The sequence below is a fragment of the Lissotriton vulgaris genome, chromosome 1_1 (genome assembly GCF_964263255.1).
Source record: "Lissotriton vulgaris chromosome 1_1, aLisVul1.2, whole genome shotgun sequence".
NCBI lineage: Eukaryota > Metazoa > Chordata > Amphibia > Caudata > Salamandridae > Lissotriton > Lissotriton vulgaris.
Window position 1 is genome coordinate 674,079,191 of NC_141685.1, and position 16,562 is coordinate 674,095,752.

Consider the following 16,562-nt stretch of genomic DNA (forward strand, 5'->3'; position numbering starts at 1 on the left):
CACGGCCGCTTCTTTCTCCTGACCCTGGCTCACCATCTTGTCCGTTCCCTCGGCCTTTACCCTTCTCTCTCGTTTCCCCTTTGACGATCATCAAATGTTTCCGATTTGCCTTTTTTCCATACCTCCGTATCCCTCCCACCCTCCCTACTCCCACCCAATTCTAATTTTGCTTTTCCCCGAGCTACGCGTGTCTGCACGTGGGTTTTTGGGAAAAGCAAGTCCTCATGAACACACACAGGGACATGTTTGAAATTAATGTGATATCATGGCTTCGTTATATAGACGATGTTTTCGTTATTTGGAAGGGAAGCATGCAAAGCGCACAAGAATTTGTTAATCTGTTAAACATTAATGAGTTTAATCTTCACTTCACCTCCAACATGAGTGAGTCCAAATTAGAATTTTTGGATGTCCAGATACAAGTAACTGACGAGACACTCATTACCTCTGCCTACAGAAAACCTTCTGCTGGTAATGCAATATTACATGCATCCACGTCATTTAATAGCTAGCATACCCTACGGGGAATTGCTACGGCTTAAGCGTATCTGCAGTACATCGGAGCAATTCGATGTCTGCAGTCAATTATGCTTAGAGCGCATGCGCAAAAGAGGGTATAGTGAGGAAATTCTGAAAAAAGCCATGATAAAAACAAGTGAAAGACCCAGAGCTACCCTACTACCCAGCACCAGTGAGAGTAACACAAGCATAGAGGATGAGAATAACTCACCTAGACTCATCACCACTTACTGTAGACAGGAACGCAAAATACGTAACATCATAAACAAAAATTGGCCCATTGTTCTAACCGACCCTATTCTGAGAAACACGTTGCCAGAACATCCCAGCGTGACGTTCAGGAAATCTAAAAACATGGCTAATCTCTTATCAAGGGAGATTCCAACTGGGTCCACCAGTATTCAAACTTGGATGCCCACAAGCAATGGCTTCCGCAAGTGTGCCACTTGCAGGGCATGCAACTTTGGAGCCAACACTGCCACATACAAAACCCCTTTTAAAACAAAAGAAATATCCATCAGGGGAAAACATGACTGCCGCACTGAGTACGCTATATACGTCCTCACATGTACATGCGGCTTGCGATACGTAGGCAGTACAAAAAACCCTGTTTACATGCGTATCCTACAGCACATTCGTGCAATCATTAACTGTGATCCGGCTTACCCGGTAGCCCGACATTTCAAGGTGAGTCACAATAAGAATGTGAACTGTTTGACATACTTTGTAATTGACCAGGCCCCGGTGTTAAAGCGAGGTGGGGATAGGGACAAGACTTTGAGGCAGTTAGAGACCAGATACATCCTGAATCTTAACAGTAAGCATCCTAACGGCCTCAATGATAGGGAAGACATACATACCTTCCTTTAACTTAAGTCTAAATTGTCCTGCCTGATTCTCCATCTCCACTATCATGTAATCACCAAATCTGCATCCTTTCCGGGCGCAATGTAATAGATCAAGCCAATAAATGCCCTAGTGTCTCATGTATGGTTGACCACGAACTTATGATCAGTTTCTCTATCCTGTTAATTTTACCTCTCTTTTTAATCATCATTTTTAAACCTCCCACAATTTTGGTTGCACTTATAACACTTAGCACTTTACAATTGGAATTGCTGTTGGAGCAAGACCAAGTTGGGCAACCCTCCTGGGTTGCCAAATGGGCAAGGATAGGTCACTATCCCTGTTTATATGGTTCAGCACTGGTACTTTAATACAAGCAAATATTTGCACATTGTAACGTGACACTGGATTGTAATACTTGAGTAAGCTAGCTCCAACTGTAATGAATGAACTAGATACACTAAGGCTATCTCAGCGAATGTGGAACACACTGCCATTTTTGCACAATGTATTTTTTAGCATAATATTTATTTATTTATGCATTATAAATTATTATCATGGACTCTTATATATGTCTTTTTAGAATTTTAACATATTTATATGTTATATATTTGATGCATTGGTGTAAATAATTGCTTCGCTGTACAGATATGTGTAAGAATACCCCTTTTTTTAAAAAAGTGTCATTTATATAGGAATATGCTGCTAGCTCGCTGTTACACAGAAATTTTTAAATACGCATTTAGGCGGTTATAAATGTACATCGTTACTTAATTGTTATTTTAAATATTTGTGTGCAGGTGCCCTGTACAAAAATGCTGCCAAGATTTACAAATAGCCCATAGACGGCGCCCAATTGTATGCACATGTTAAACACCTCACATTGGTAGTCTACTTTCTATGTCTATGTATAGACCACGTGGTGTCACTGTGAATTGAAGAAAAAAATGAGTGTGTGCCCTATTTAAATGAGAAAACACTGCATGTCCGTCATGTGATCAAGGGCAGACCCTGCCCGAAACGCGTCATGCCAAAATCTAAGCTGCAAAATGGTTGAATAAACGCCTGCTGTGACACTCTGCAATTCGTGTGGTGGTCCGTATTTTCTGTGGGTTCATCCTGGAAACAGAATTCGATCCATATATATATATATATATATATATATATATATATATATATATATATATATATATATATATATATATATATATATATATATATATATATATATATATATATATATATATATAGAGATAACTCTAATCAATAGTATATGCTGTAGACCATTGTACTCTCTACCATTCCTATGTGACGCTTAGAGTTTATCCATTTGTATCGCTTCCTTGAAAGACTCTCTTCCTTGTGTGACTTTACAACTTGTACATTTGCAATTTTTTCTGTTTATATCTTTATGTATCGCACGTAATCCTAAATCCTTATGTATTTAAACTGGTTCTTATGTAAAGCGCTCTCACACCTTTGGGTAAAGTTTGCGCTATATAAAATTGTATTAAATAAATAAAAAATAAAAACAATAGTCTGCCGTTCAGTACCACTCCCAGATATGGCCTATTCTAGGTTTTTTCAGAGCTTTCCACTTAAACGTGGGGTGGTTATCACTAGGGTTCGCTGAGAAGCAAACTGCTTTTGTTTTAGTATAATTAAGTTCCAGCCCTAGAGTTTGAATGTATTGAACCAGGTTGGTGATTAGGACTTAAGGTCATCGGGTTTGAATAGCTAAAACAACGTTGTCAGCATATTGTAGACATGATGGTTCATTTGCTAATTTAGGGGGATTACCTGCTGCTTTCATTAGTTGTGTGTCTAGATCCGTCATAAAGATGTTGAATAGGCAGGGGGCTAGGACGCACCCCAGCTTTTGGCTGGTGTGAGTAGCAATCTTGCGGGTGGCTTTGTCACCACTGCCGATTTTAACTTGTACCCAGGTGTCTGAATACAGATTAATCACAGCTTCCAGTAGTTTCGATGGTACATCCCAGCTGGCCATTTTTGCGTCGACTGTCTCTTGGTAGCCCGTTGAATGCTGCTTTCAAATCCATGAACCAAGCGTAGTGTTTCAAGCATTTGATTTTGGCTTTTTCGGCAAGGAGGCTGACTGTAAGAAGGCTAATCATTGTATTCATTTGAGCCCTGAAACCAGGCTACGTTTTTGGGATGATATTTGCTGAGAAGGCCCAGGCTTCCAGGTCGACTGAGAGATTGGAGGCAACATCTTGGCTTCAACATCAATTAGGTTGTTCAATCTGTAGTGTGGCGAGTCGGTCCGTGTGCCTGATTTAATAATGGGATGCAGAATACCTCCTCTCCAGGATACCATTATAGAGTTGGTAAGGAAAGCATGGTTGAACAGCAGGGTGAAGTACTAGGCCTAGAATTGTGGTTGTGCTTGAATAAGGCGCTTGGAAGGCAGTTTGGACCAGGAGCCCCATCTGACCTCAGTCTCGTGAGGGTGAGCCAGACTTGCGAGTCGGTCAGCCTTGAACTTTCTGGTGATTTTGGTAGTGCTGCTTCTGGGAGAGTGCTTTTTCCATTTATTATTGCAATCTGCATCTGGTCATCGGGGAGATCCACCGAGTATGCGGCAGGTATGTGAGCTATCCAATCTGCTTTGAAGATACAGGCGTTGTGATGGCGAAGGCGTTCGTTTGCAAGTGAATTAATTTTGGCCCAGAATTGCTTGTTGTTTTTCAGTTTACTTGTGTGGAGGAGCTTTAGCCATGCATTCATCTTATATGCTTTATTGGCTGTACAGATGTTCTTTTTATAGGCGAGCTTGAGAGTTGATGTTTGCTTCTTCGCATCTTGAATGATTCTTTGGGTCTCCTTATTTAGCTCCCTATTTTCAATAAAAGCGATGTAGTAAACCATACTGACCCTTTCCGATCATTGTTGGATCCTTGAGTGGAATTTGATGGAAAGTGGGCAGTAAGAGCCGTTTGTCAAAGACTCCCAGGCTTTTAGCAAAGTAAAATTGAATCTTGGTCCGGTGGTCTATATTTTTTCAAAAGCCTAGGTGCTGCAACTTTCTTTGTGACAGTGTGAGAGTATTTTCATGTTCCATTTCCTTAAATTCAGGTAGCACTGGTAAAAGTATGAGCAGGTGCTCTAGGCTGCAGAATCTCCATACTTACAGAGAACTAGGTTTAAAAGTCTCAAGTGAGATATGGAGTTTGGAGTATCATCTAGGAAGGATTTCCTGCAACAGGATTATGTTAACTTCTGATGAAATTCTCAAAAGGAGAATCCGACAGTGAAGTTGGTGCGGATGAATTAAATGTGAAGTCCGAATACGAACCAGTGGACCTCTTGGTTATCGTAAGACCCAATACCAAGAATCGTCTAGTAGTTTTACGTTTGGGATTTTTAGGGATCAAGCCAAGAAGGCAAGTTTGTATCTCTGGGGCTATTGTGCAGCCCGTGATTCTGTTCAATTGTGCCACAATCTCGGCCCAAAATCTTTGTATTACTTGGCAATGCCAAACATGCTAGATCGCCATCTTGTCTGGTGATTAAAAAAACTTGACAATGTTCAGAGATCCTCTTACATAGCCTATTAGTCCATGAAGTAACTACTAGCATAAGGCATACGGAGTCTGACTCCTTAAAGAAACACTGCATAAAATTCAGTCTCTTTTAAAATGCTAATTACGTGGCTGCGTTTTCCTTAATTTTCTTCAAGTTTTCTATGGTTTCCCTGGTAGAACAATTGGGATTTATGCTGCAGTGTTGCTTTGTATAATACTTTCATTTAATTGGTCAACAGGGACAGAATTCATTAATATTGTCCTATTGTTCCAGTGACTGTTATAGGATCTCCTCACAAAGACAACTTTTCTATCCTTAATTGCCATCTATGAAGATCCTCTGATACCGAAATCAAGTTTGTCTTTATCCAATAAGTCATCAAATAAGTGCCTCTGAGATGCTCTACAAAAGAAAGGCATGATGGCTTCAAATTGATGTCGAGAACACCCCAATTTACTGCATTGAATTTGGAGAGTTGGAATTTCAAGTATCATGTCAGACTAGTGACAGTTCATAGAAGTATGCTGACTGGTGGACGTGAGCTGTCTCATGATGCAGAAAAAGGACATTTCTTAGTCTGCATTGTTCAGATGTGGGCATTTGGGTATTCCTAGCTTTGGGAGCTTGCATGTGCAGATTTACATGGAAAGTGATGCCCAGATATTTCATAGGTGAAACAAAGGTGAGACAGCCAGGGGTTTACAATTATAAATCCAATGCCAAAATCTAGGGGTTCTGTTCTGGATTACAAACACTATGTCTGGGAATACATTTCTATCCAACTTCTTAGGGTAGAATGATGTTTGTACATTTTGAAAGTCATATGCTGAAGAAACTTTAAGCTACAACTGGTTGCCTCTTCATAGCGATAGTGAATACCATCCAGGCAACCCACTTTGCAGTTCCACAAAAGGGTTAAATATTGAGGGGAGCAGCAATGATCTCAATGGTGCTCTAGAAGCTGTATCTGGGGATTTGTAGAGTTCTAGCTGGACTAAACTGGATTATCACTTTAAGGAATGAAGAGAGCAGAAAACGCCAACATGAGAGTTGCTTGTGATGGTGATGGAGCAAGGATACGCACGTAACGTGACTTGCTTGTAATCAGTCCTCTCGACATAACGTTAATACATTAATCAACAATGTTTGTTTTATGAATATCACATTACACAACACAAATGGGTGTCTGAGTGAAGCTTGCTTATGTGTTTTACTAATGTTAATCCACTTGCAAATAAAATGGCTGCTGCTACGCGGGATTTCTTATTGAGCATGCGTCAGTCACACTCACATGACATGACGTATCTTTCGCTTGGAGGGAAACTTTCACTTCTGCGCACTAGAAACTAAAATAGCTGCTCTGTGTAACCGCATTCATGAAGCTTGCTCAGCTGTTTTTGCTTAACTGTATGTCCCGCCTAATTTTAATGCTATAGTTAAATATAAAATAATGGGTATAGATTAGAGATAAGTGGTATACAGAATACTCTTTTATCCTTTGTTCTAGAATTTGTTGTCTTCTATTTTCACATGTAACTCCTTTGGGCCTGACGAGATCCCACTGCATCCTTTTTGAACATGTGCAAAAGAAACCAAGGGGCGCTTCAGAAATGGCATTGAATGATTGCCAGGAACAGTCTCATCCAAAGATGCGCCTGGGAGGCTGGCCCTTTACCTCTGTCAGAGGAAGCTCAAATGTACAATGTTGATACAATGTATTTACTAATAGAACATTCATTGCTGGGTGGAATAAAGATGTCATGAGAAAATAAAATGATGGGCGGGATCGTGAATTTAAATATAATATGCAGAAAGTTTCCTTTTGGCATGGTGTGATGACATCTCCTCATTCCTTGTCCAATCAAAATTGGGGATTCTTACACTTGCAACATTTGGGGGTGGTGCACTGACCTGAAAATAGTATAACGAGGGTAGGTTTAGTTAGTTAATTTGTCCGACTTGTCCGAATAACGGACCTGTCACTGACCCAATGCATACAATAGGTGACCAAGAGCGAGGGCTACGGAGCACTCTGTCAGAAGATTCGATAACCCATTCGGGGTTCCGGGAAGCTGAAGTGCTGGCGAAGCACTTTGTCGGTGAAATCGATAACCCAATTGGGGTTTTGGCTGTTAGCTGCAGAGAGGGAGTAGTGCAGGCGTTGCAACTAAACTTAACCTTTGGTGGTCCTGTCCTGATCCAATTTGGCTTTACCTGTCCTGATTCTGAATCTGCACCTGCTAGCCTACTGGCGACTGCAACTTTTGGGATTTCTGTCCTTTGTCCAGCCCGTGGCCAAGGTTGGTCTTCACACCGTTCTAGGTAAATATAAATTTGTGTGGGTTTGTCATGGTAACATTTCTTACTCTTTACCTTTCCTACCGTTAAAAGTTTTGATTACATATGTTCCCTTTTCTTACCCTCCCTATGGTTAAAATCTTTCGATAGTCTTGATTACGTATTCCCTTTTCTTACCTTTCCCTTGTTGTTAAATGCCAAATCATTTTGATTACATAGCATGTTCCTTTTCTGACCTTCCCTTATTGCTAAATGTTCAGTATAATATATCTTTTGCATAGTTAGTAATTAATTTTGATCTTCATAATTAAATGTCTGTTGATGTTTAATCTTTGGATCATGACCATTTAAGAAACTTGGATAAAGATTTTAAAACTTCCTGAGTCTGTGGGTTTTATATGGGTACAAATGTTATCTTACCTATTATTCTAACACCGTTGATCCCTTAGGACTTTTAGGTGCCGATGATGTGGATTGGTAAGTCAATGGTATAGGTCCTAAATGAAAGTTATAATTCACTGATTAGAGGAAGTGCACAGGTTACCTGATTAAAACTCACGAATATAAGTTGTATTGTTTATGGGCCCAGGTGAGTATGGTAAACTGAGTCGGGTGACCTGCGTGCTCTTTTAATGGCCTCTCTCTTGTTTGGAGGCAGGTCTTCTACATTTGTGGCTACACATGTGATCAAGGATCAGTATGCAGAACCAACATTATGCCTATTGTCTCATGGATACATCGGTGACCATGCATATAAAACTATTATCTTCATGGTAGCACGCATGATTTAGATGGTTCTACAAGACATTTTTTATCTGCTTCTCATTGGGTTGGTTTTATAATAAAAATGCATTTTCCATTTACAAGACATTAAGCCACTTCTCACTACAAGGGAAAAAGGCATATTATCAACATCTTGCATACTACCTCACTCAGCAATTTATGGACCTTCACGGTACGCAGAATGAGCCTCAGTCGCCTCGCTTGTTGTATTAAAAAGAGTTAAATGGAATAAAACACTACATCCTCTTCCTCACTAAGGCAACATTTAGTGTTTCTGAACTAAATAGAACATCTACTGTTTGTTGGAGAAGTAACAGATGTGCGAGACATTCCTTTTTATGAGAAAACTTCCGAGTATACTATCATAATGAATGTCTGTGGGAGAGGGTGCATAAATATATATTTATTTTTTACACATACACATGTAAAGCTAAATTTTAAAAAAATGACAGGACCAGAGAAGAATGTATGCATCAGGACTTTGTATCAATTTCTCCTGAATAGAGTTTTTTTTTAATTGATTTTGTAATACCCAATTGCAAGACTGAATCTACTTTCAGTAGACAGAAGAATTCTAAAACAGAGCTTGAAATATATTCATGCTTTAATATCAATATCAATTCACGAAATTAGCATAAAGGAAAAGCATACAAAGGAAAACACCGATATTTTTGCATTACTTTCAGTTAACGCTTAGAGATTCAAAAATCAGCAATATCTTATTGTACTTCACAGTGTTTACCTTGAATCGCGTGGAGGCTCTTTCCACAAGGAGGAACTGAGTATTTTCTGTGTCTCCCAATGCTATATCGACCCAGTGGGATAGCTTTCCCCGTCCAGCGCCAAATTCCACATAGCACCTTCCAGATCCGAGCAATCCCAGCCTGTCCATGTTACCCAAAATTGAAGCCTGAAAAGTATTATTGCAAATATTATGGTTAAGCAACAACAGACATGCATATACTCTTTGTACACACAATATAAATCTAGCATTTCCTAACGTTAATTTTAGAATTGATTTATAAAAAAAAATCTCTGGATGATACCACTGGGGGAGCCCAAATGTTCAGAACATTGAAAACATTAGCTGTGTGTTTTCTGGGTTCCACAGGAATAACTAGATAACTTTGCATAAATAGCACTGAACATGTATATCTATTTTACAATGGCAATAATAATAGAACAAAGAAGGTCAAGCTGCACTCGTATTTATGTGCAACATTCCAAACTGAAATATATACAGGCTACCTGCCTCCGTCACAAACATCTCTTTTGTCATCTGTTGTCATCCTAACACACAAACACACACTCCAATACCTAGGTCTCTGGACACTCACACACTTGGCCCCACCTTTTCTGGTCACACCCTCAATAAGGTCACATGGCATGGAGGAGAATTCCCACTGGTTAACTGAGTGATATGTGATACGAAGCCCACTTGCATAAATTATCTAGTTATGTGTCAACTACTTAAACGAACCTAAACACCATCCGAGTTATACTTACAATACATGTGTACTTAAAACATGATTCTACAATAGTCCTAAATTTAAAAAATCTGCAGGAAATGAAAACATGTCCAATATCTTCAAGGAATGAAGGAATCCGATTTTTGCACAGAAGAGTAGGTGCAGAGAAACATGGTTATGAGTCACTGCTGTTTCTCTTTCATAATGATCTTCACTAATGACTTTTTAGCTGTAAAAATTGTGCAGAAGTATCATACCGACAATGAGACAGGACTCTGTAAAAAGGATTCTATTTCACAAAGGGCTTTAAGGTTACACATTTCAGAAGCAGGCTTTTATTGATGCCTCTGAACTCAGGGACTGGTACTTTGCTTAATAACACATTTTTAGGTCTAGGCTAGACATCGCATGCGCTATCTCGAAGAGACATGGTGTTCACAATCAGTGGACTTCAGCAGGCCCATAGGCTTACTATTTGTTTGCACCATAGTCGCTCTCATATCCTTCGTTCTCGTTTTTCCATGGCATGTTGCGTCATGGCTTTTCTTGTGTTTAGCCCTTCCCCAGAGCACGAACCAACTACTTGAGTCCATCCACTGCTCACGTTTTAGGAGCTACTTTTGTCCTTGTGTTTGAGAACTCCACAGGAGTGCTCATGTTTTCACTCGCTCCGTCCTCTATCTCCTGTTGCTTCTTTTCCCCATTCCAACGCCAGCCAGATCGCCCTCACAATCGAACGCAGTCCAACTATGTATATAAGGTTCATGATTAAACAACTATTAATGTTAGGTTGAGATGTAAACAGTCAAACTGATCACTGTGCACGGCTGACATTACTGACAGAAACTTGAATATAAATGTATGTAGCCACATATTTACTTTCAAAATATTACTTTATTTTTAGCTATTCCTACATTCACAAAATGCTCCCTGCTACATGGAAAGAGCTGTGCGCGCCTACATTGGAGGTTTCGTCTACCCTCTTTCATTTGTGCTCTTCCATTGGAGTCTTTAACTCGAGGATGTGGAAACACTGCTTTATCTGGGTGTATACATACAAGGTGCCAAGGAAATCGATCTTAAAGCAATAAAGATGATCCAGTCTTGTTCCCCTTGTGGGCTCTGGCACGTCCTGACCGCTGCTCGCACAGACAATCCACTTCGCTATGTAATGAAATTGCAGCTGGTTTTTATTTTCGTTTAATTCCATTATTCTCTTTTTAACCCTGGGTGGTGCAATCTTCTGGCAGACACACAGAAGAAGGTACACTGCATGAATCCTGCGGACAACCTTCCGTCACGTACAGTAACAGGTGGTGTCATAGGTGGTGGTCGGGATCGGGGATCTGAAGCCGTCACAGGTTTGTGCCAGCTATAACAAGCAGCCAGGCTCTGCTTCCTCCACACATATTCGGTTTCTCTCTGATAAGGTGAATATGGGCGCGCACTGAAAAGTTCTACACAAAGTTCTAGACAATCTGCCTTCAGCTGCAACTTTGTGACTTTGCCCCATCTGTCATAAATCTTTACAGGGTTATGTAAAGTGAGCTTAGACCTGATTTTACCACAGAGTGAAGCACAAGAACAACTAGCAGTTTCACCTAGCGAACGTCAAAGAAATAAAGTCACTGTGAAAACAACTGACTTCACTTCTGCTATAACTTTACACTTTATACTTCCTCTCTGCTGAGGGTCGCCGTTTCTCGCAACTATTCTTGTCGAAATATAAGCAGAAAAAGAATTGTACTCTGGCTCAAAACATATTGCTTTTGATTGGATAAAAGTAGCAACAACCGCTCATCACTATCTTAGCACCCTGCGTAGTTCATTCAATCCAATCAAGCTTTATTCGGTTAAAAAAGTACAACCGCAAAAGCATCCTAAAAATAATAATGAACATCTTCACATTTCATCGCAGTCTGTGCATAAAAACAAATGAAACGTTCAAAAAATTCTACTATACATGAATATACGCAGTGGGCGTGATACAATAAAAGCAAATGCAGGAGATAGTTTGTACATAAAGTTCCATGTGCATAATATAAAGTACGGCAACAAAACTGCAACCCTGAACATCATTAATCGATATGCGTCCTACCTTCTTCATAAACAAAGGCCTCGAGCTGTGAGTTATATTTTGTTCTTCTAATTGCCATCTGAATGTAAACTATCACTGCATTACAAACTCTGTCATTTTCTAAATTGCTAATAAAATCAAAAGCAATTTTATAGGTGAACAATCTTTACTTTAAAAATAATAGACGTAAAATACTCTTCCTAATGTACAAGTTACTTACCTTCGGTAACGATAAATCAGTGGGCACGACAACCAATATACTAACTATGGGCATACTAATAGACAAGGCAGAGACAAAAAAATTGCCCCTACATTTCTGCTACATAGACTATAAAGCGGCTTTTGACAACATTAACCGGAATCTCCTATGGTCAAAATGAAACGGCTGGGGGATCTCAAAACCACTGTTGGACCAGTTAATAAACCTGCACACGGAGACTTGGATACAGATAAAGGTGGGGGACGGCTCACTGCTGTCGAGGCGCATACAGACCAACAATGGCCTCAAGCAGGGCTGCGTCTTGGCCCCAACACTGTTTAATCTGTATTTGGGCGACCTGGCTCCAATTTTGAACAACTGCAATTCACATGCTCCTAAACTAGGAGAGCTCAATCTACCATGCCTCTTATATGCGGACAATATTGTCTTAATAAGCCACACCAAAGTAGGGCTTCAAAACCTCTTGAACACCACACCGAGCTATTCCAAGGCAAACGACCTAATAGTAAACCTCGAGAAAACCCAAACTATGACTATTAGTAAAAGAAAAAGGAATTTTTATTCGTGATTTTGGAACAACTCTCACATCAAAGACACGTCGACATATAAATATCTAAGCGTGAAGATTGATAACGGCGGTCGATTCAGTGCGCAAAGGTCTAGCATTAGAGGCAAAGGACTTGCACTGGCAATCGCTTTAAAAATACTGAATAACAAGCTTTCTGGTCCATCTTTAACACCTTTGGTACAAGTTATCCGTGCCAAACTGCTGCCTACAATAACTTATGGAAGTGAGGTCCTACGAGGCAGAGACGCAACAATACTCGACAGTACAATTATAGCCGCATATAGAATCATCTTTAGCCTTCCTAAGCGAACCTCCCCACCACAGATTAGTCTGGAGTTTGGCATACAACAACAGCTCGTGGCACGACAGGGGCCTATATCTGTGTATGGGACAAAGTGAGGAAATCCGCACAAGAAACATTGAACGAATATCTGTGGAGGGAGTTAGAGGAGTCTCCGACCTCGCAAGCAGCTAAATACTTAGCAAAAAGTCTTGTAAACACCGGTCTGAAACAGCTCTGGGCTTCCTCCTCAGATCACAAAACGTTTAATACATTGGCAAAGAAGTCGATTAAACAACAGTCGTGGGTCCAAGACAAAGCAGATTTCTCAAAAAGAATGCACGCTTGGATGATTCTGAACTCATATTCGGCAAAAGCTCCCCAGAACTATTTTGGTCTGGGCTACGCCAAAAAGACCAACATGCGCTTTTTAAAGTACAGGCTAAGTCTGTTGCCGTGCATCCAGCATCTCCCACACTGGCTAAAAAAGAAAGCAGGCACGTTATTCCGGCTATGTGGTACCATGCAAGAAGATGTGCTTCATCTGCTATGCTCTTGTGATAAAATGCTAGAGGAGCGGAAACTTCTTTTGAGACGCCATTTTATCCGACACGGGACACGCACACGAAGGAGCGCAGTTCTTACCTGTTTTTCATCTCAGGACCCTCAGCTGAGCTGCAGCCTTGTAAAATTTTTAAAGGCAGTGGAGGAAAAAATGCCCGGACTTGATTTTTGAACTGAACTGATCTTAACCTGTTTTAAAACAGAAACTATGTCTACTGTCTAAATACTTGTGTGATAAATGAAAGGTCAAAACGCTTTTATAATTAGGACGAACAGAACAGCAATGTCCACGCCATGATGGTTTTAAAACATATGTGATTTTATATTGTGTTTTACTTCAATTTATATTTTGCATTGCATTGGTTTTAATTAACTGTGCAAATAAAACTTACTTACTTAAAACTTACTTACGGTAACGATATATCTGTAAGAAACAGTAGTTAGTGTTAGATTCCTTACCTTGGAATATCCCCAGGCGTCAGACTGGATCCGGAAAGTTTTTCGTAGCAGTACCCCTGCGCGTCGGTAGGCGTCGTCTGCGGCTCCGCGTCGGTCATCGGCATCGTGGTCGCCGGGATGACCTCGGAGTACTTAGACGCCGCCCTCGCGCGCTGACGTCAGTTCTTGTACATAGCTTTCTGCGCCAGGAACGCAGGGCCATGCCAGAGACCGACACTGGTGCCATAAAAACTAGGGCCCTCATAGGGAAATACCTTAACCCTAGATATTGGTTGGCAGAACAGGGCGGTAAAGAATCTAACACTAACTACTTTTTCTTACAGATATATCGTTACCGAAGGTAAGTAACTTGTGCATCTGAAAGAAACAGGTTAGTGTTAGATTCCTTGCCTTAGAATAGATACCCCAGCAATACCAACCCCGGTGGTGGGTCTGCGAACCAAGATCACACCAGAAAGTCCTGGAGAACGGAACGGCTGAAAAAGACATCTCTCCGGAGTTGGCTGTCCAGGCAGTAGTGTCTAGCAAACGTGTGCAGCGGTGCCCACGTAGCTGCCTGACAGATGTCCTGCAAGGGAGCTCCCCGACCAAGGGCAGTGGTAGCTGCCGTGGCCCCAGTGGAATGGGCCCTCAGCCCAACAGGGGGCTACTTTCAAGCCAAGGAGTAACAGACCTTGATGCACAACACGACCCGCCGAGAGATGGTCCGTTTGTGCACCGCCCGTCCCTTCTTCGCGCTCACGTAACCAACAAAGAGCTGGTCGTCCACCCAGAACTGGCGCGTGCGATCAAGGTAGAAGGAGAGCGCACATTTTGGGTCCAGACGGTGGAGCCTCTCTTCCTCTTTCGAGGGATGCGGAGGCGGAAAGAAGGTGGGTAAGGTGAAGGACTGCCCGATGTGAAAGGCCATAACCACCTTGGGCAGGAAAGAAGGACGTGTTCTTAAAACAACTTTGTCCGGCTGGACAGAAAGAAAAGGAGGCTTAAAAGATAGAGCCTGGAGCTCACTCACTCTCCTGGCAGAGGTGATGGCAACCAGGAATGCAGTCTTAAGAGTCAGAAGACGAATAGGGCAATTGTGAAGTGGCTCAAAAGGAGCGCACATCAGATAGGTTAGAACAAGGTTCAAGTCCCACTGAGGCATCACGAAAGGAACAGGAGGAAACATGTGCGTGATGCCCTTCAAGAATCTAATTACAACAGGGGACTTGAAAAGAGAAGACTGACCAGGAAGCCTCAAAAAGGCGGAAATGACAGAGAGGTATCCCTTTAGAGTGCCCAGAGCAGAACCCTGCTGGGCAAGAGAAAGAAGGAAGAGGAGAACCTCTGAAAGGGGGGCAGAGAGAGGATCCACAGCCTTTGCTGTGCACCATGCCACAAATTTGTTCTACCTGCAGGCGTATACTGATTTTGTGGAGGGACGCCTGGCTGCCAGAATCACATCACAGACTTCAGGAGGCAAGTCAAAGGCCTCAACTGCCCCCGCTCAATCTCCACGCATGGAGGTGGAGGCTGGACAGGTTCGGGTGGAGGACTGTCCCCTGCTGCTGCGACAGAAGGTCCTCCTGAAGAGGCAGACGAATCGGGGGAAATCGACTGACATGCTGCGTAGCTCGGGATACCAAAACCTTCATGCCCAGTCCAGAGCTACAAGGATGACTTGGGCCCGGTCGCACCTGATCTTCTTCAGCACTCTGGGCAGAAGTGGTATAGACGGAAAGGCGTACAACAGACCACAGCTCCACTCGTGACGAAAAGCGTCTCCGAGCGAGTGCCGCCTTGGAAATTCCAACGCGCAGAACTGATGACATCGCGCGTTCTTGTCGGTGGCGAATAGATCTAACCAAGGCTCTCCCCACTTGCGCCACGTCCGAGTTCAAACGCCATTCGTGATCCATCATGCACCGGCGGCTGAGTTTGTCCGCCATGGCGTTCAGGGAACCTGCCAGGTGTTGAACCATCAGGGTTTGGCCCTGGTGTTCCATCCATGTCAAGAGGTGCAGAGCCTCCTGACAAAGGGTCCACGACCCCACCCCACCTTGTTTGTTGCAGTACCACATGGCGGTGGTATTGTCCATGAACACCTGCACTACACTTCCCCGGACAGAGGGAAGGAATGCCTTCAACGCAATTCGGATCGCCCGCAGCTCCAGAAGGTTGATGTGGAGCCGGGACTCCGCCGGAGACCAGAGACCTCTGATCTCCCTCATGTGGCCCCCCCATCTCAGGAGGGAAGCATCCGTCACCACTACGTGCTCCGGTTGGGGTAGGGAGAGAGATCTGCCGCTGACACAATCGCGGTTTGTGAGCCACCACTGCAACTGTCTTGCAGTGCCCTCCGAGATCCGGACGTGGTCGGACAGATTGCCCTGATGATGTGCCCACTGAAACTCCAGGTCCCACTGCAGAGCCCGCATCCGCCACCTGGCGTGATGCACCAGAAGGATGCAGGAGGCCATCAGCCCCAGGAGCCGCAGGGTAAATCTGACCGAGATTCGGGGTTAAGGCTGAAAGATCAAAATCAGAGCCTGAATATCCCGAACCCGCTGTTCAGGGGGATAAACCCAAAACTGCGCTGACTCCAGAACAGCTCTGATGAAAAGGAGCTTTTGAGAGGGGCACAGGTGTGACTTCAGCACATTGATGGAGAACCCCAGCGAGTGCAGGAGGTCGGCCATAGTCTGGAGGTTGGAGCCCACCTTCAACAACCAATCGTCGAGATAGGGGAAGACTGAACCCCCTATTCTGCGCAGATGAGCTGCGACCACCACCATCACTTTTGTGAACACCCGTGGAGCACTGGTAAAGCTGAAGGGGAGCACGGTAAACTGAAAGTGCTCGTGGCCTACCCTGAACCGCAGGTAACGCCGGTGGGCCGGCAGGACAGGGATGTGGAAATAAGTGTCCTGCAAGTCCAACTCTACCATCCATTC

The 16,562-nt window shown here is 42.7% G+C and overlaps 1 protein-coding gene across 1 annotated transcript in view; it reads right to left on the reverse strand.

The window, feature by feature from the left end:
- The window catches only part of TRMT13 (tRNA methyltransferase 13), a 207,594-nt gene that overhangs the window by 63,727 nt on the left and 127,305 nt on the right, over window positions 1-16,562 (reverse strand). The window contains exon 7 of the mRNA XM_086954492.1: window positions 8,735-8,902. Within this exon, the coding sequence (XP_086810618.1) occupies window positions 8,735-8,902 (168 nt within the window). The remainder of the gene's footprint in view (window positions 1-8,734; window positions 8,903-16,562) is intronic.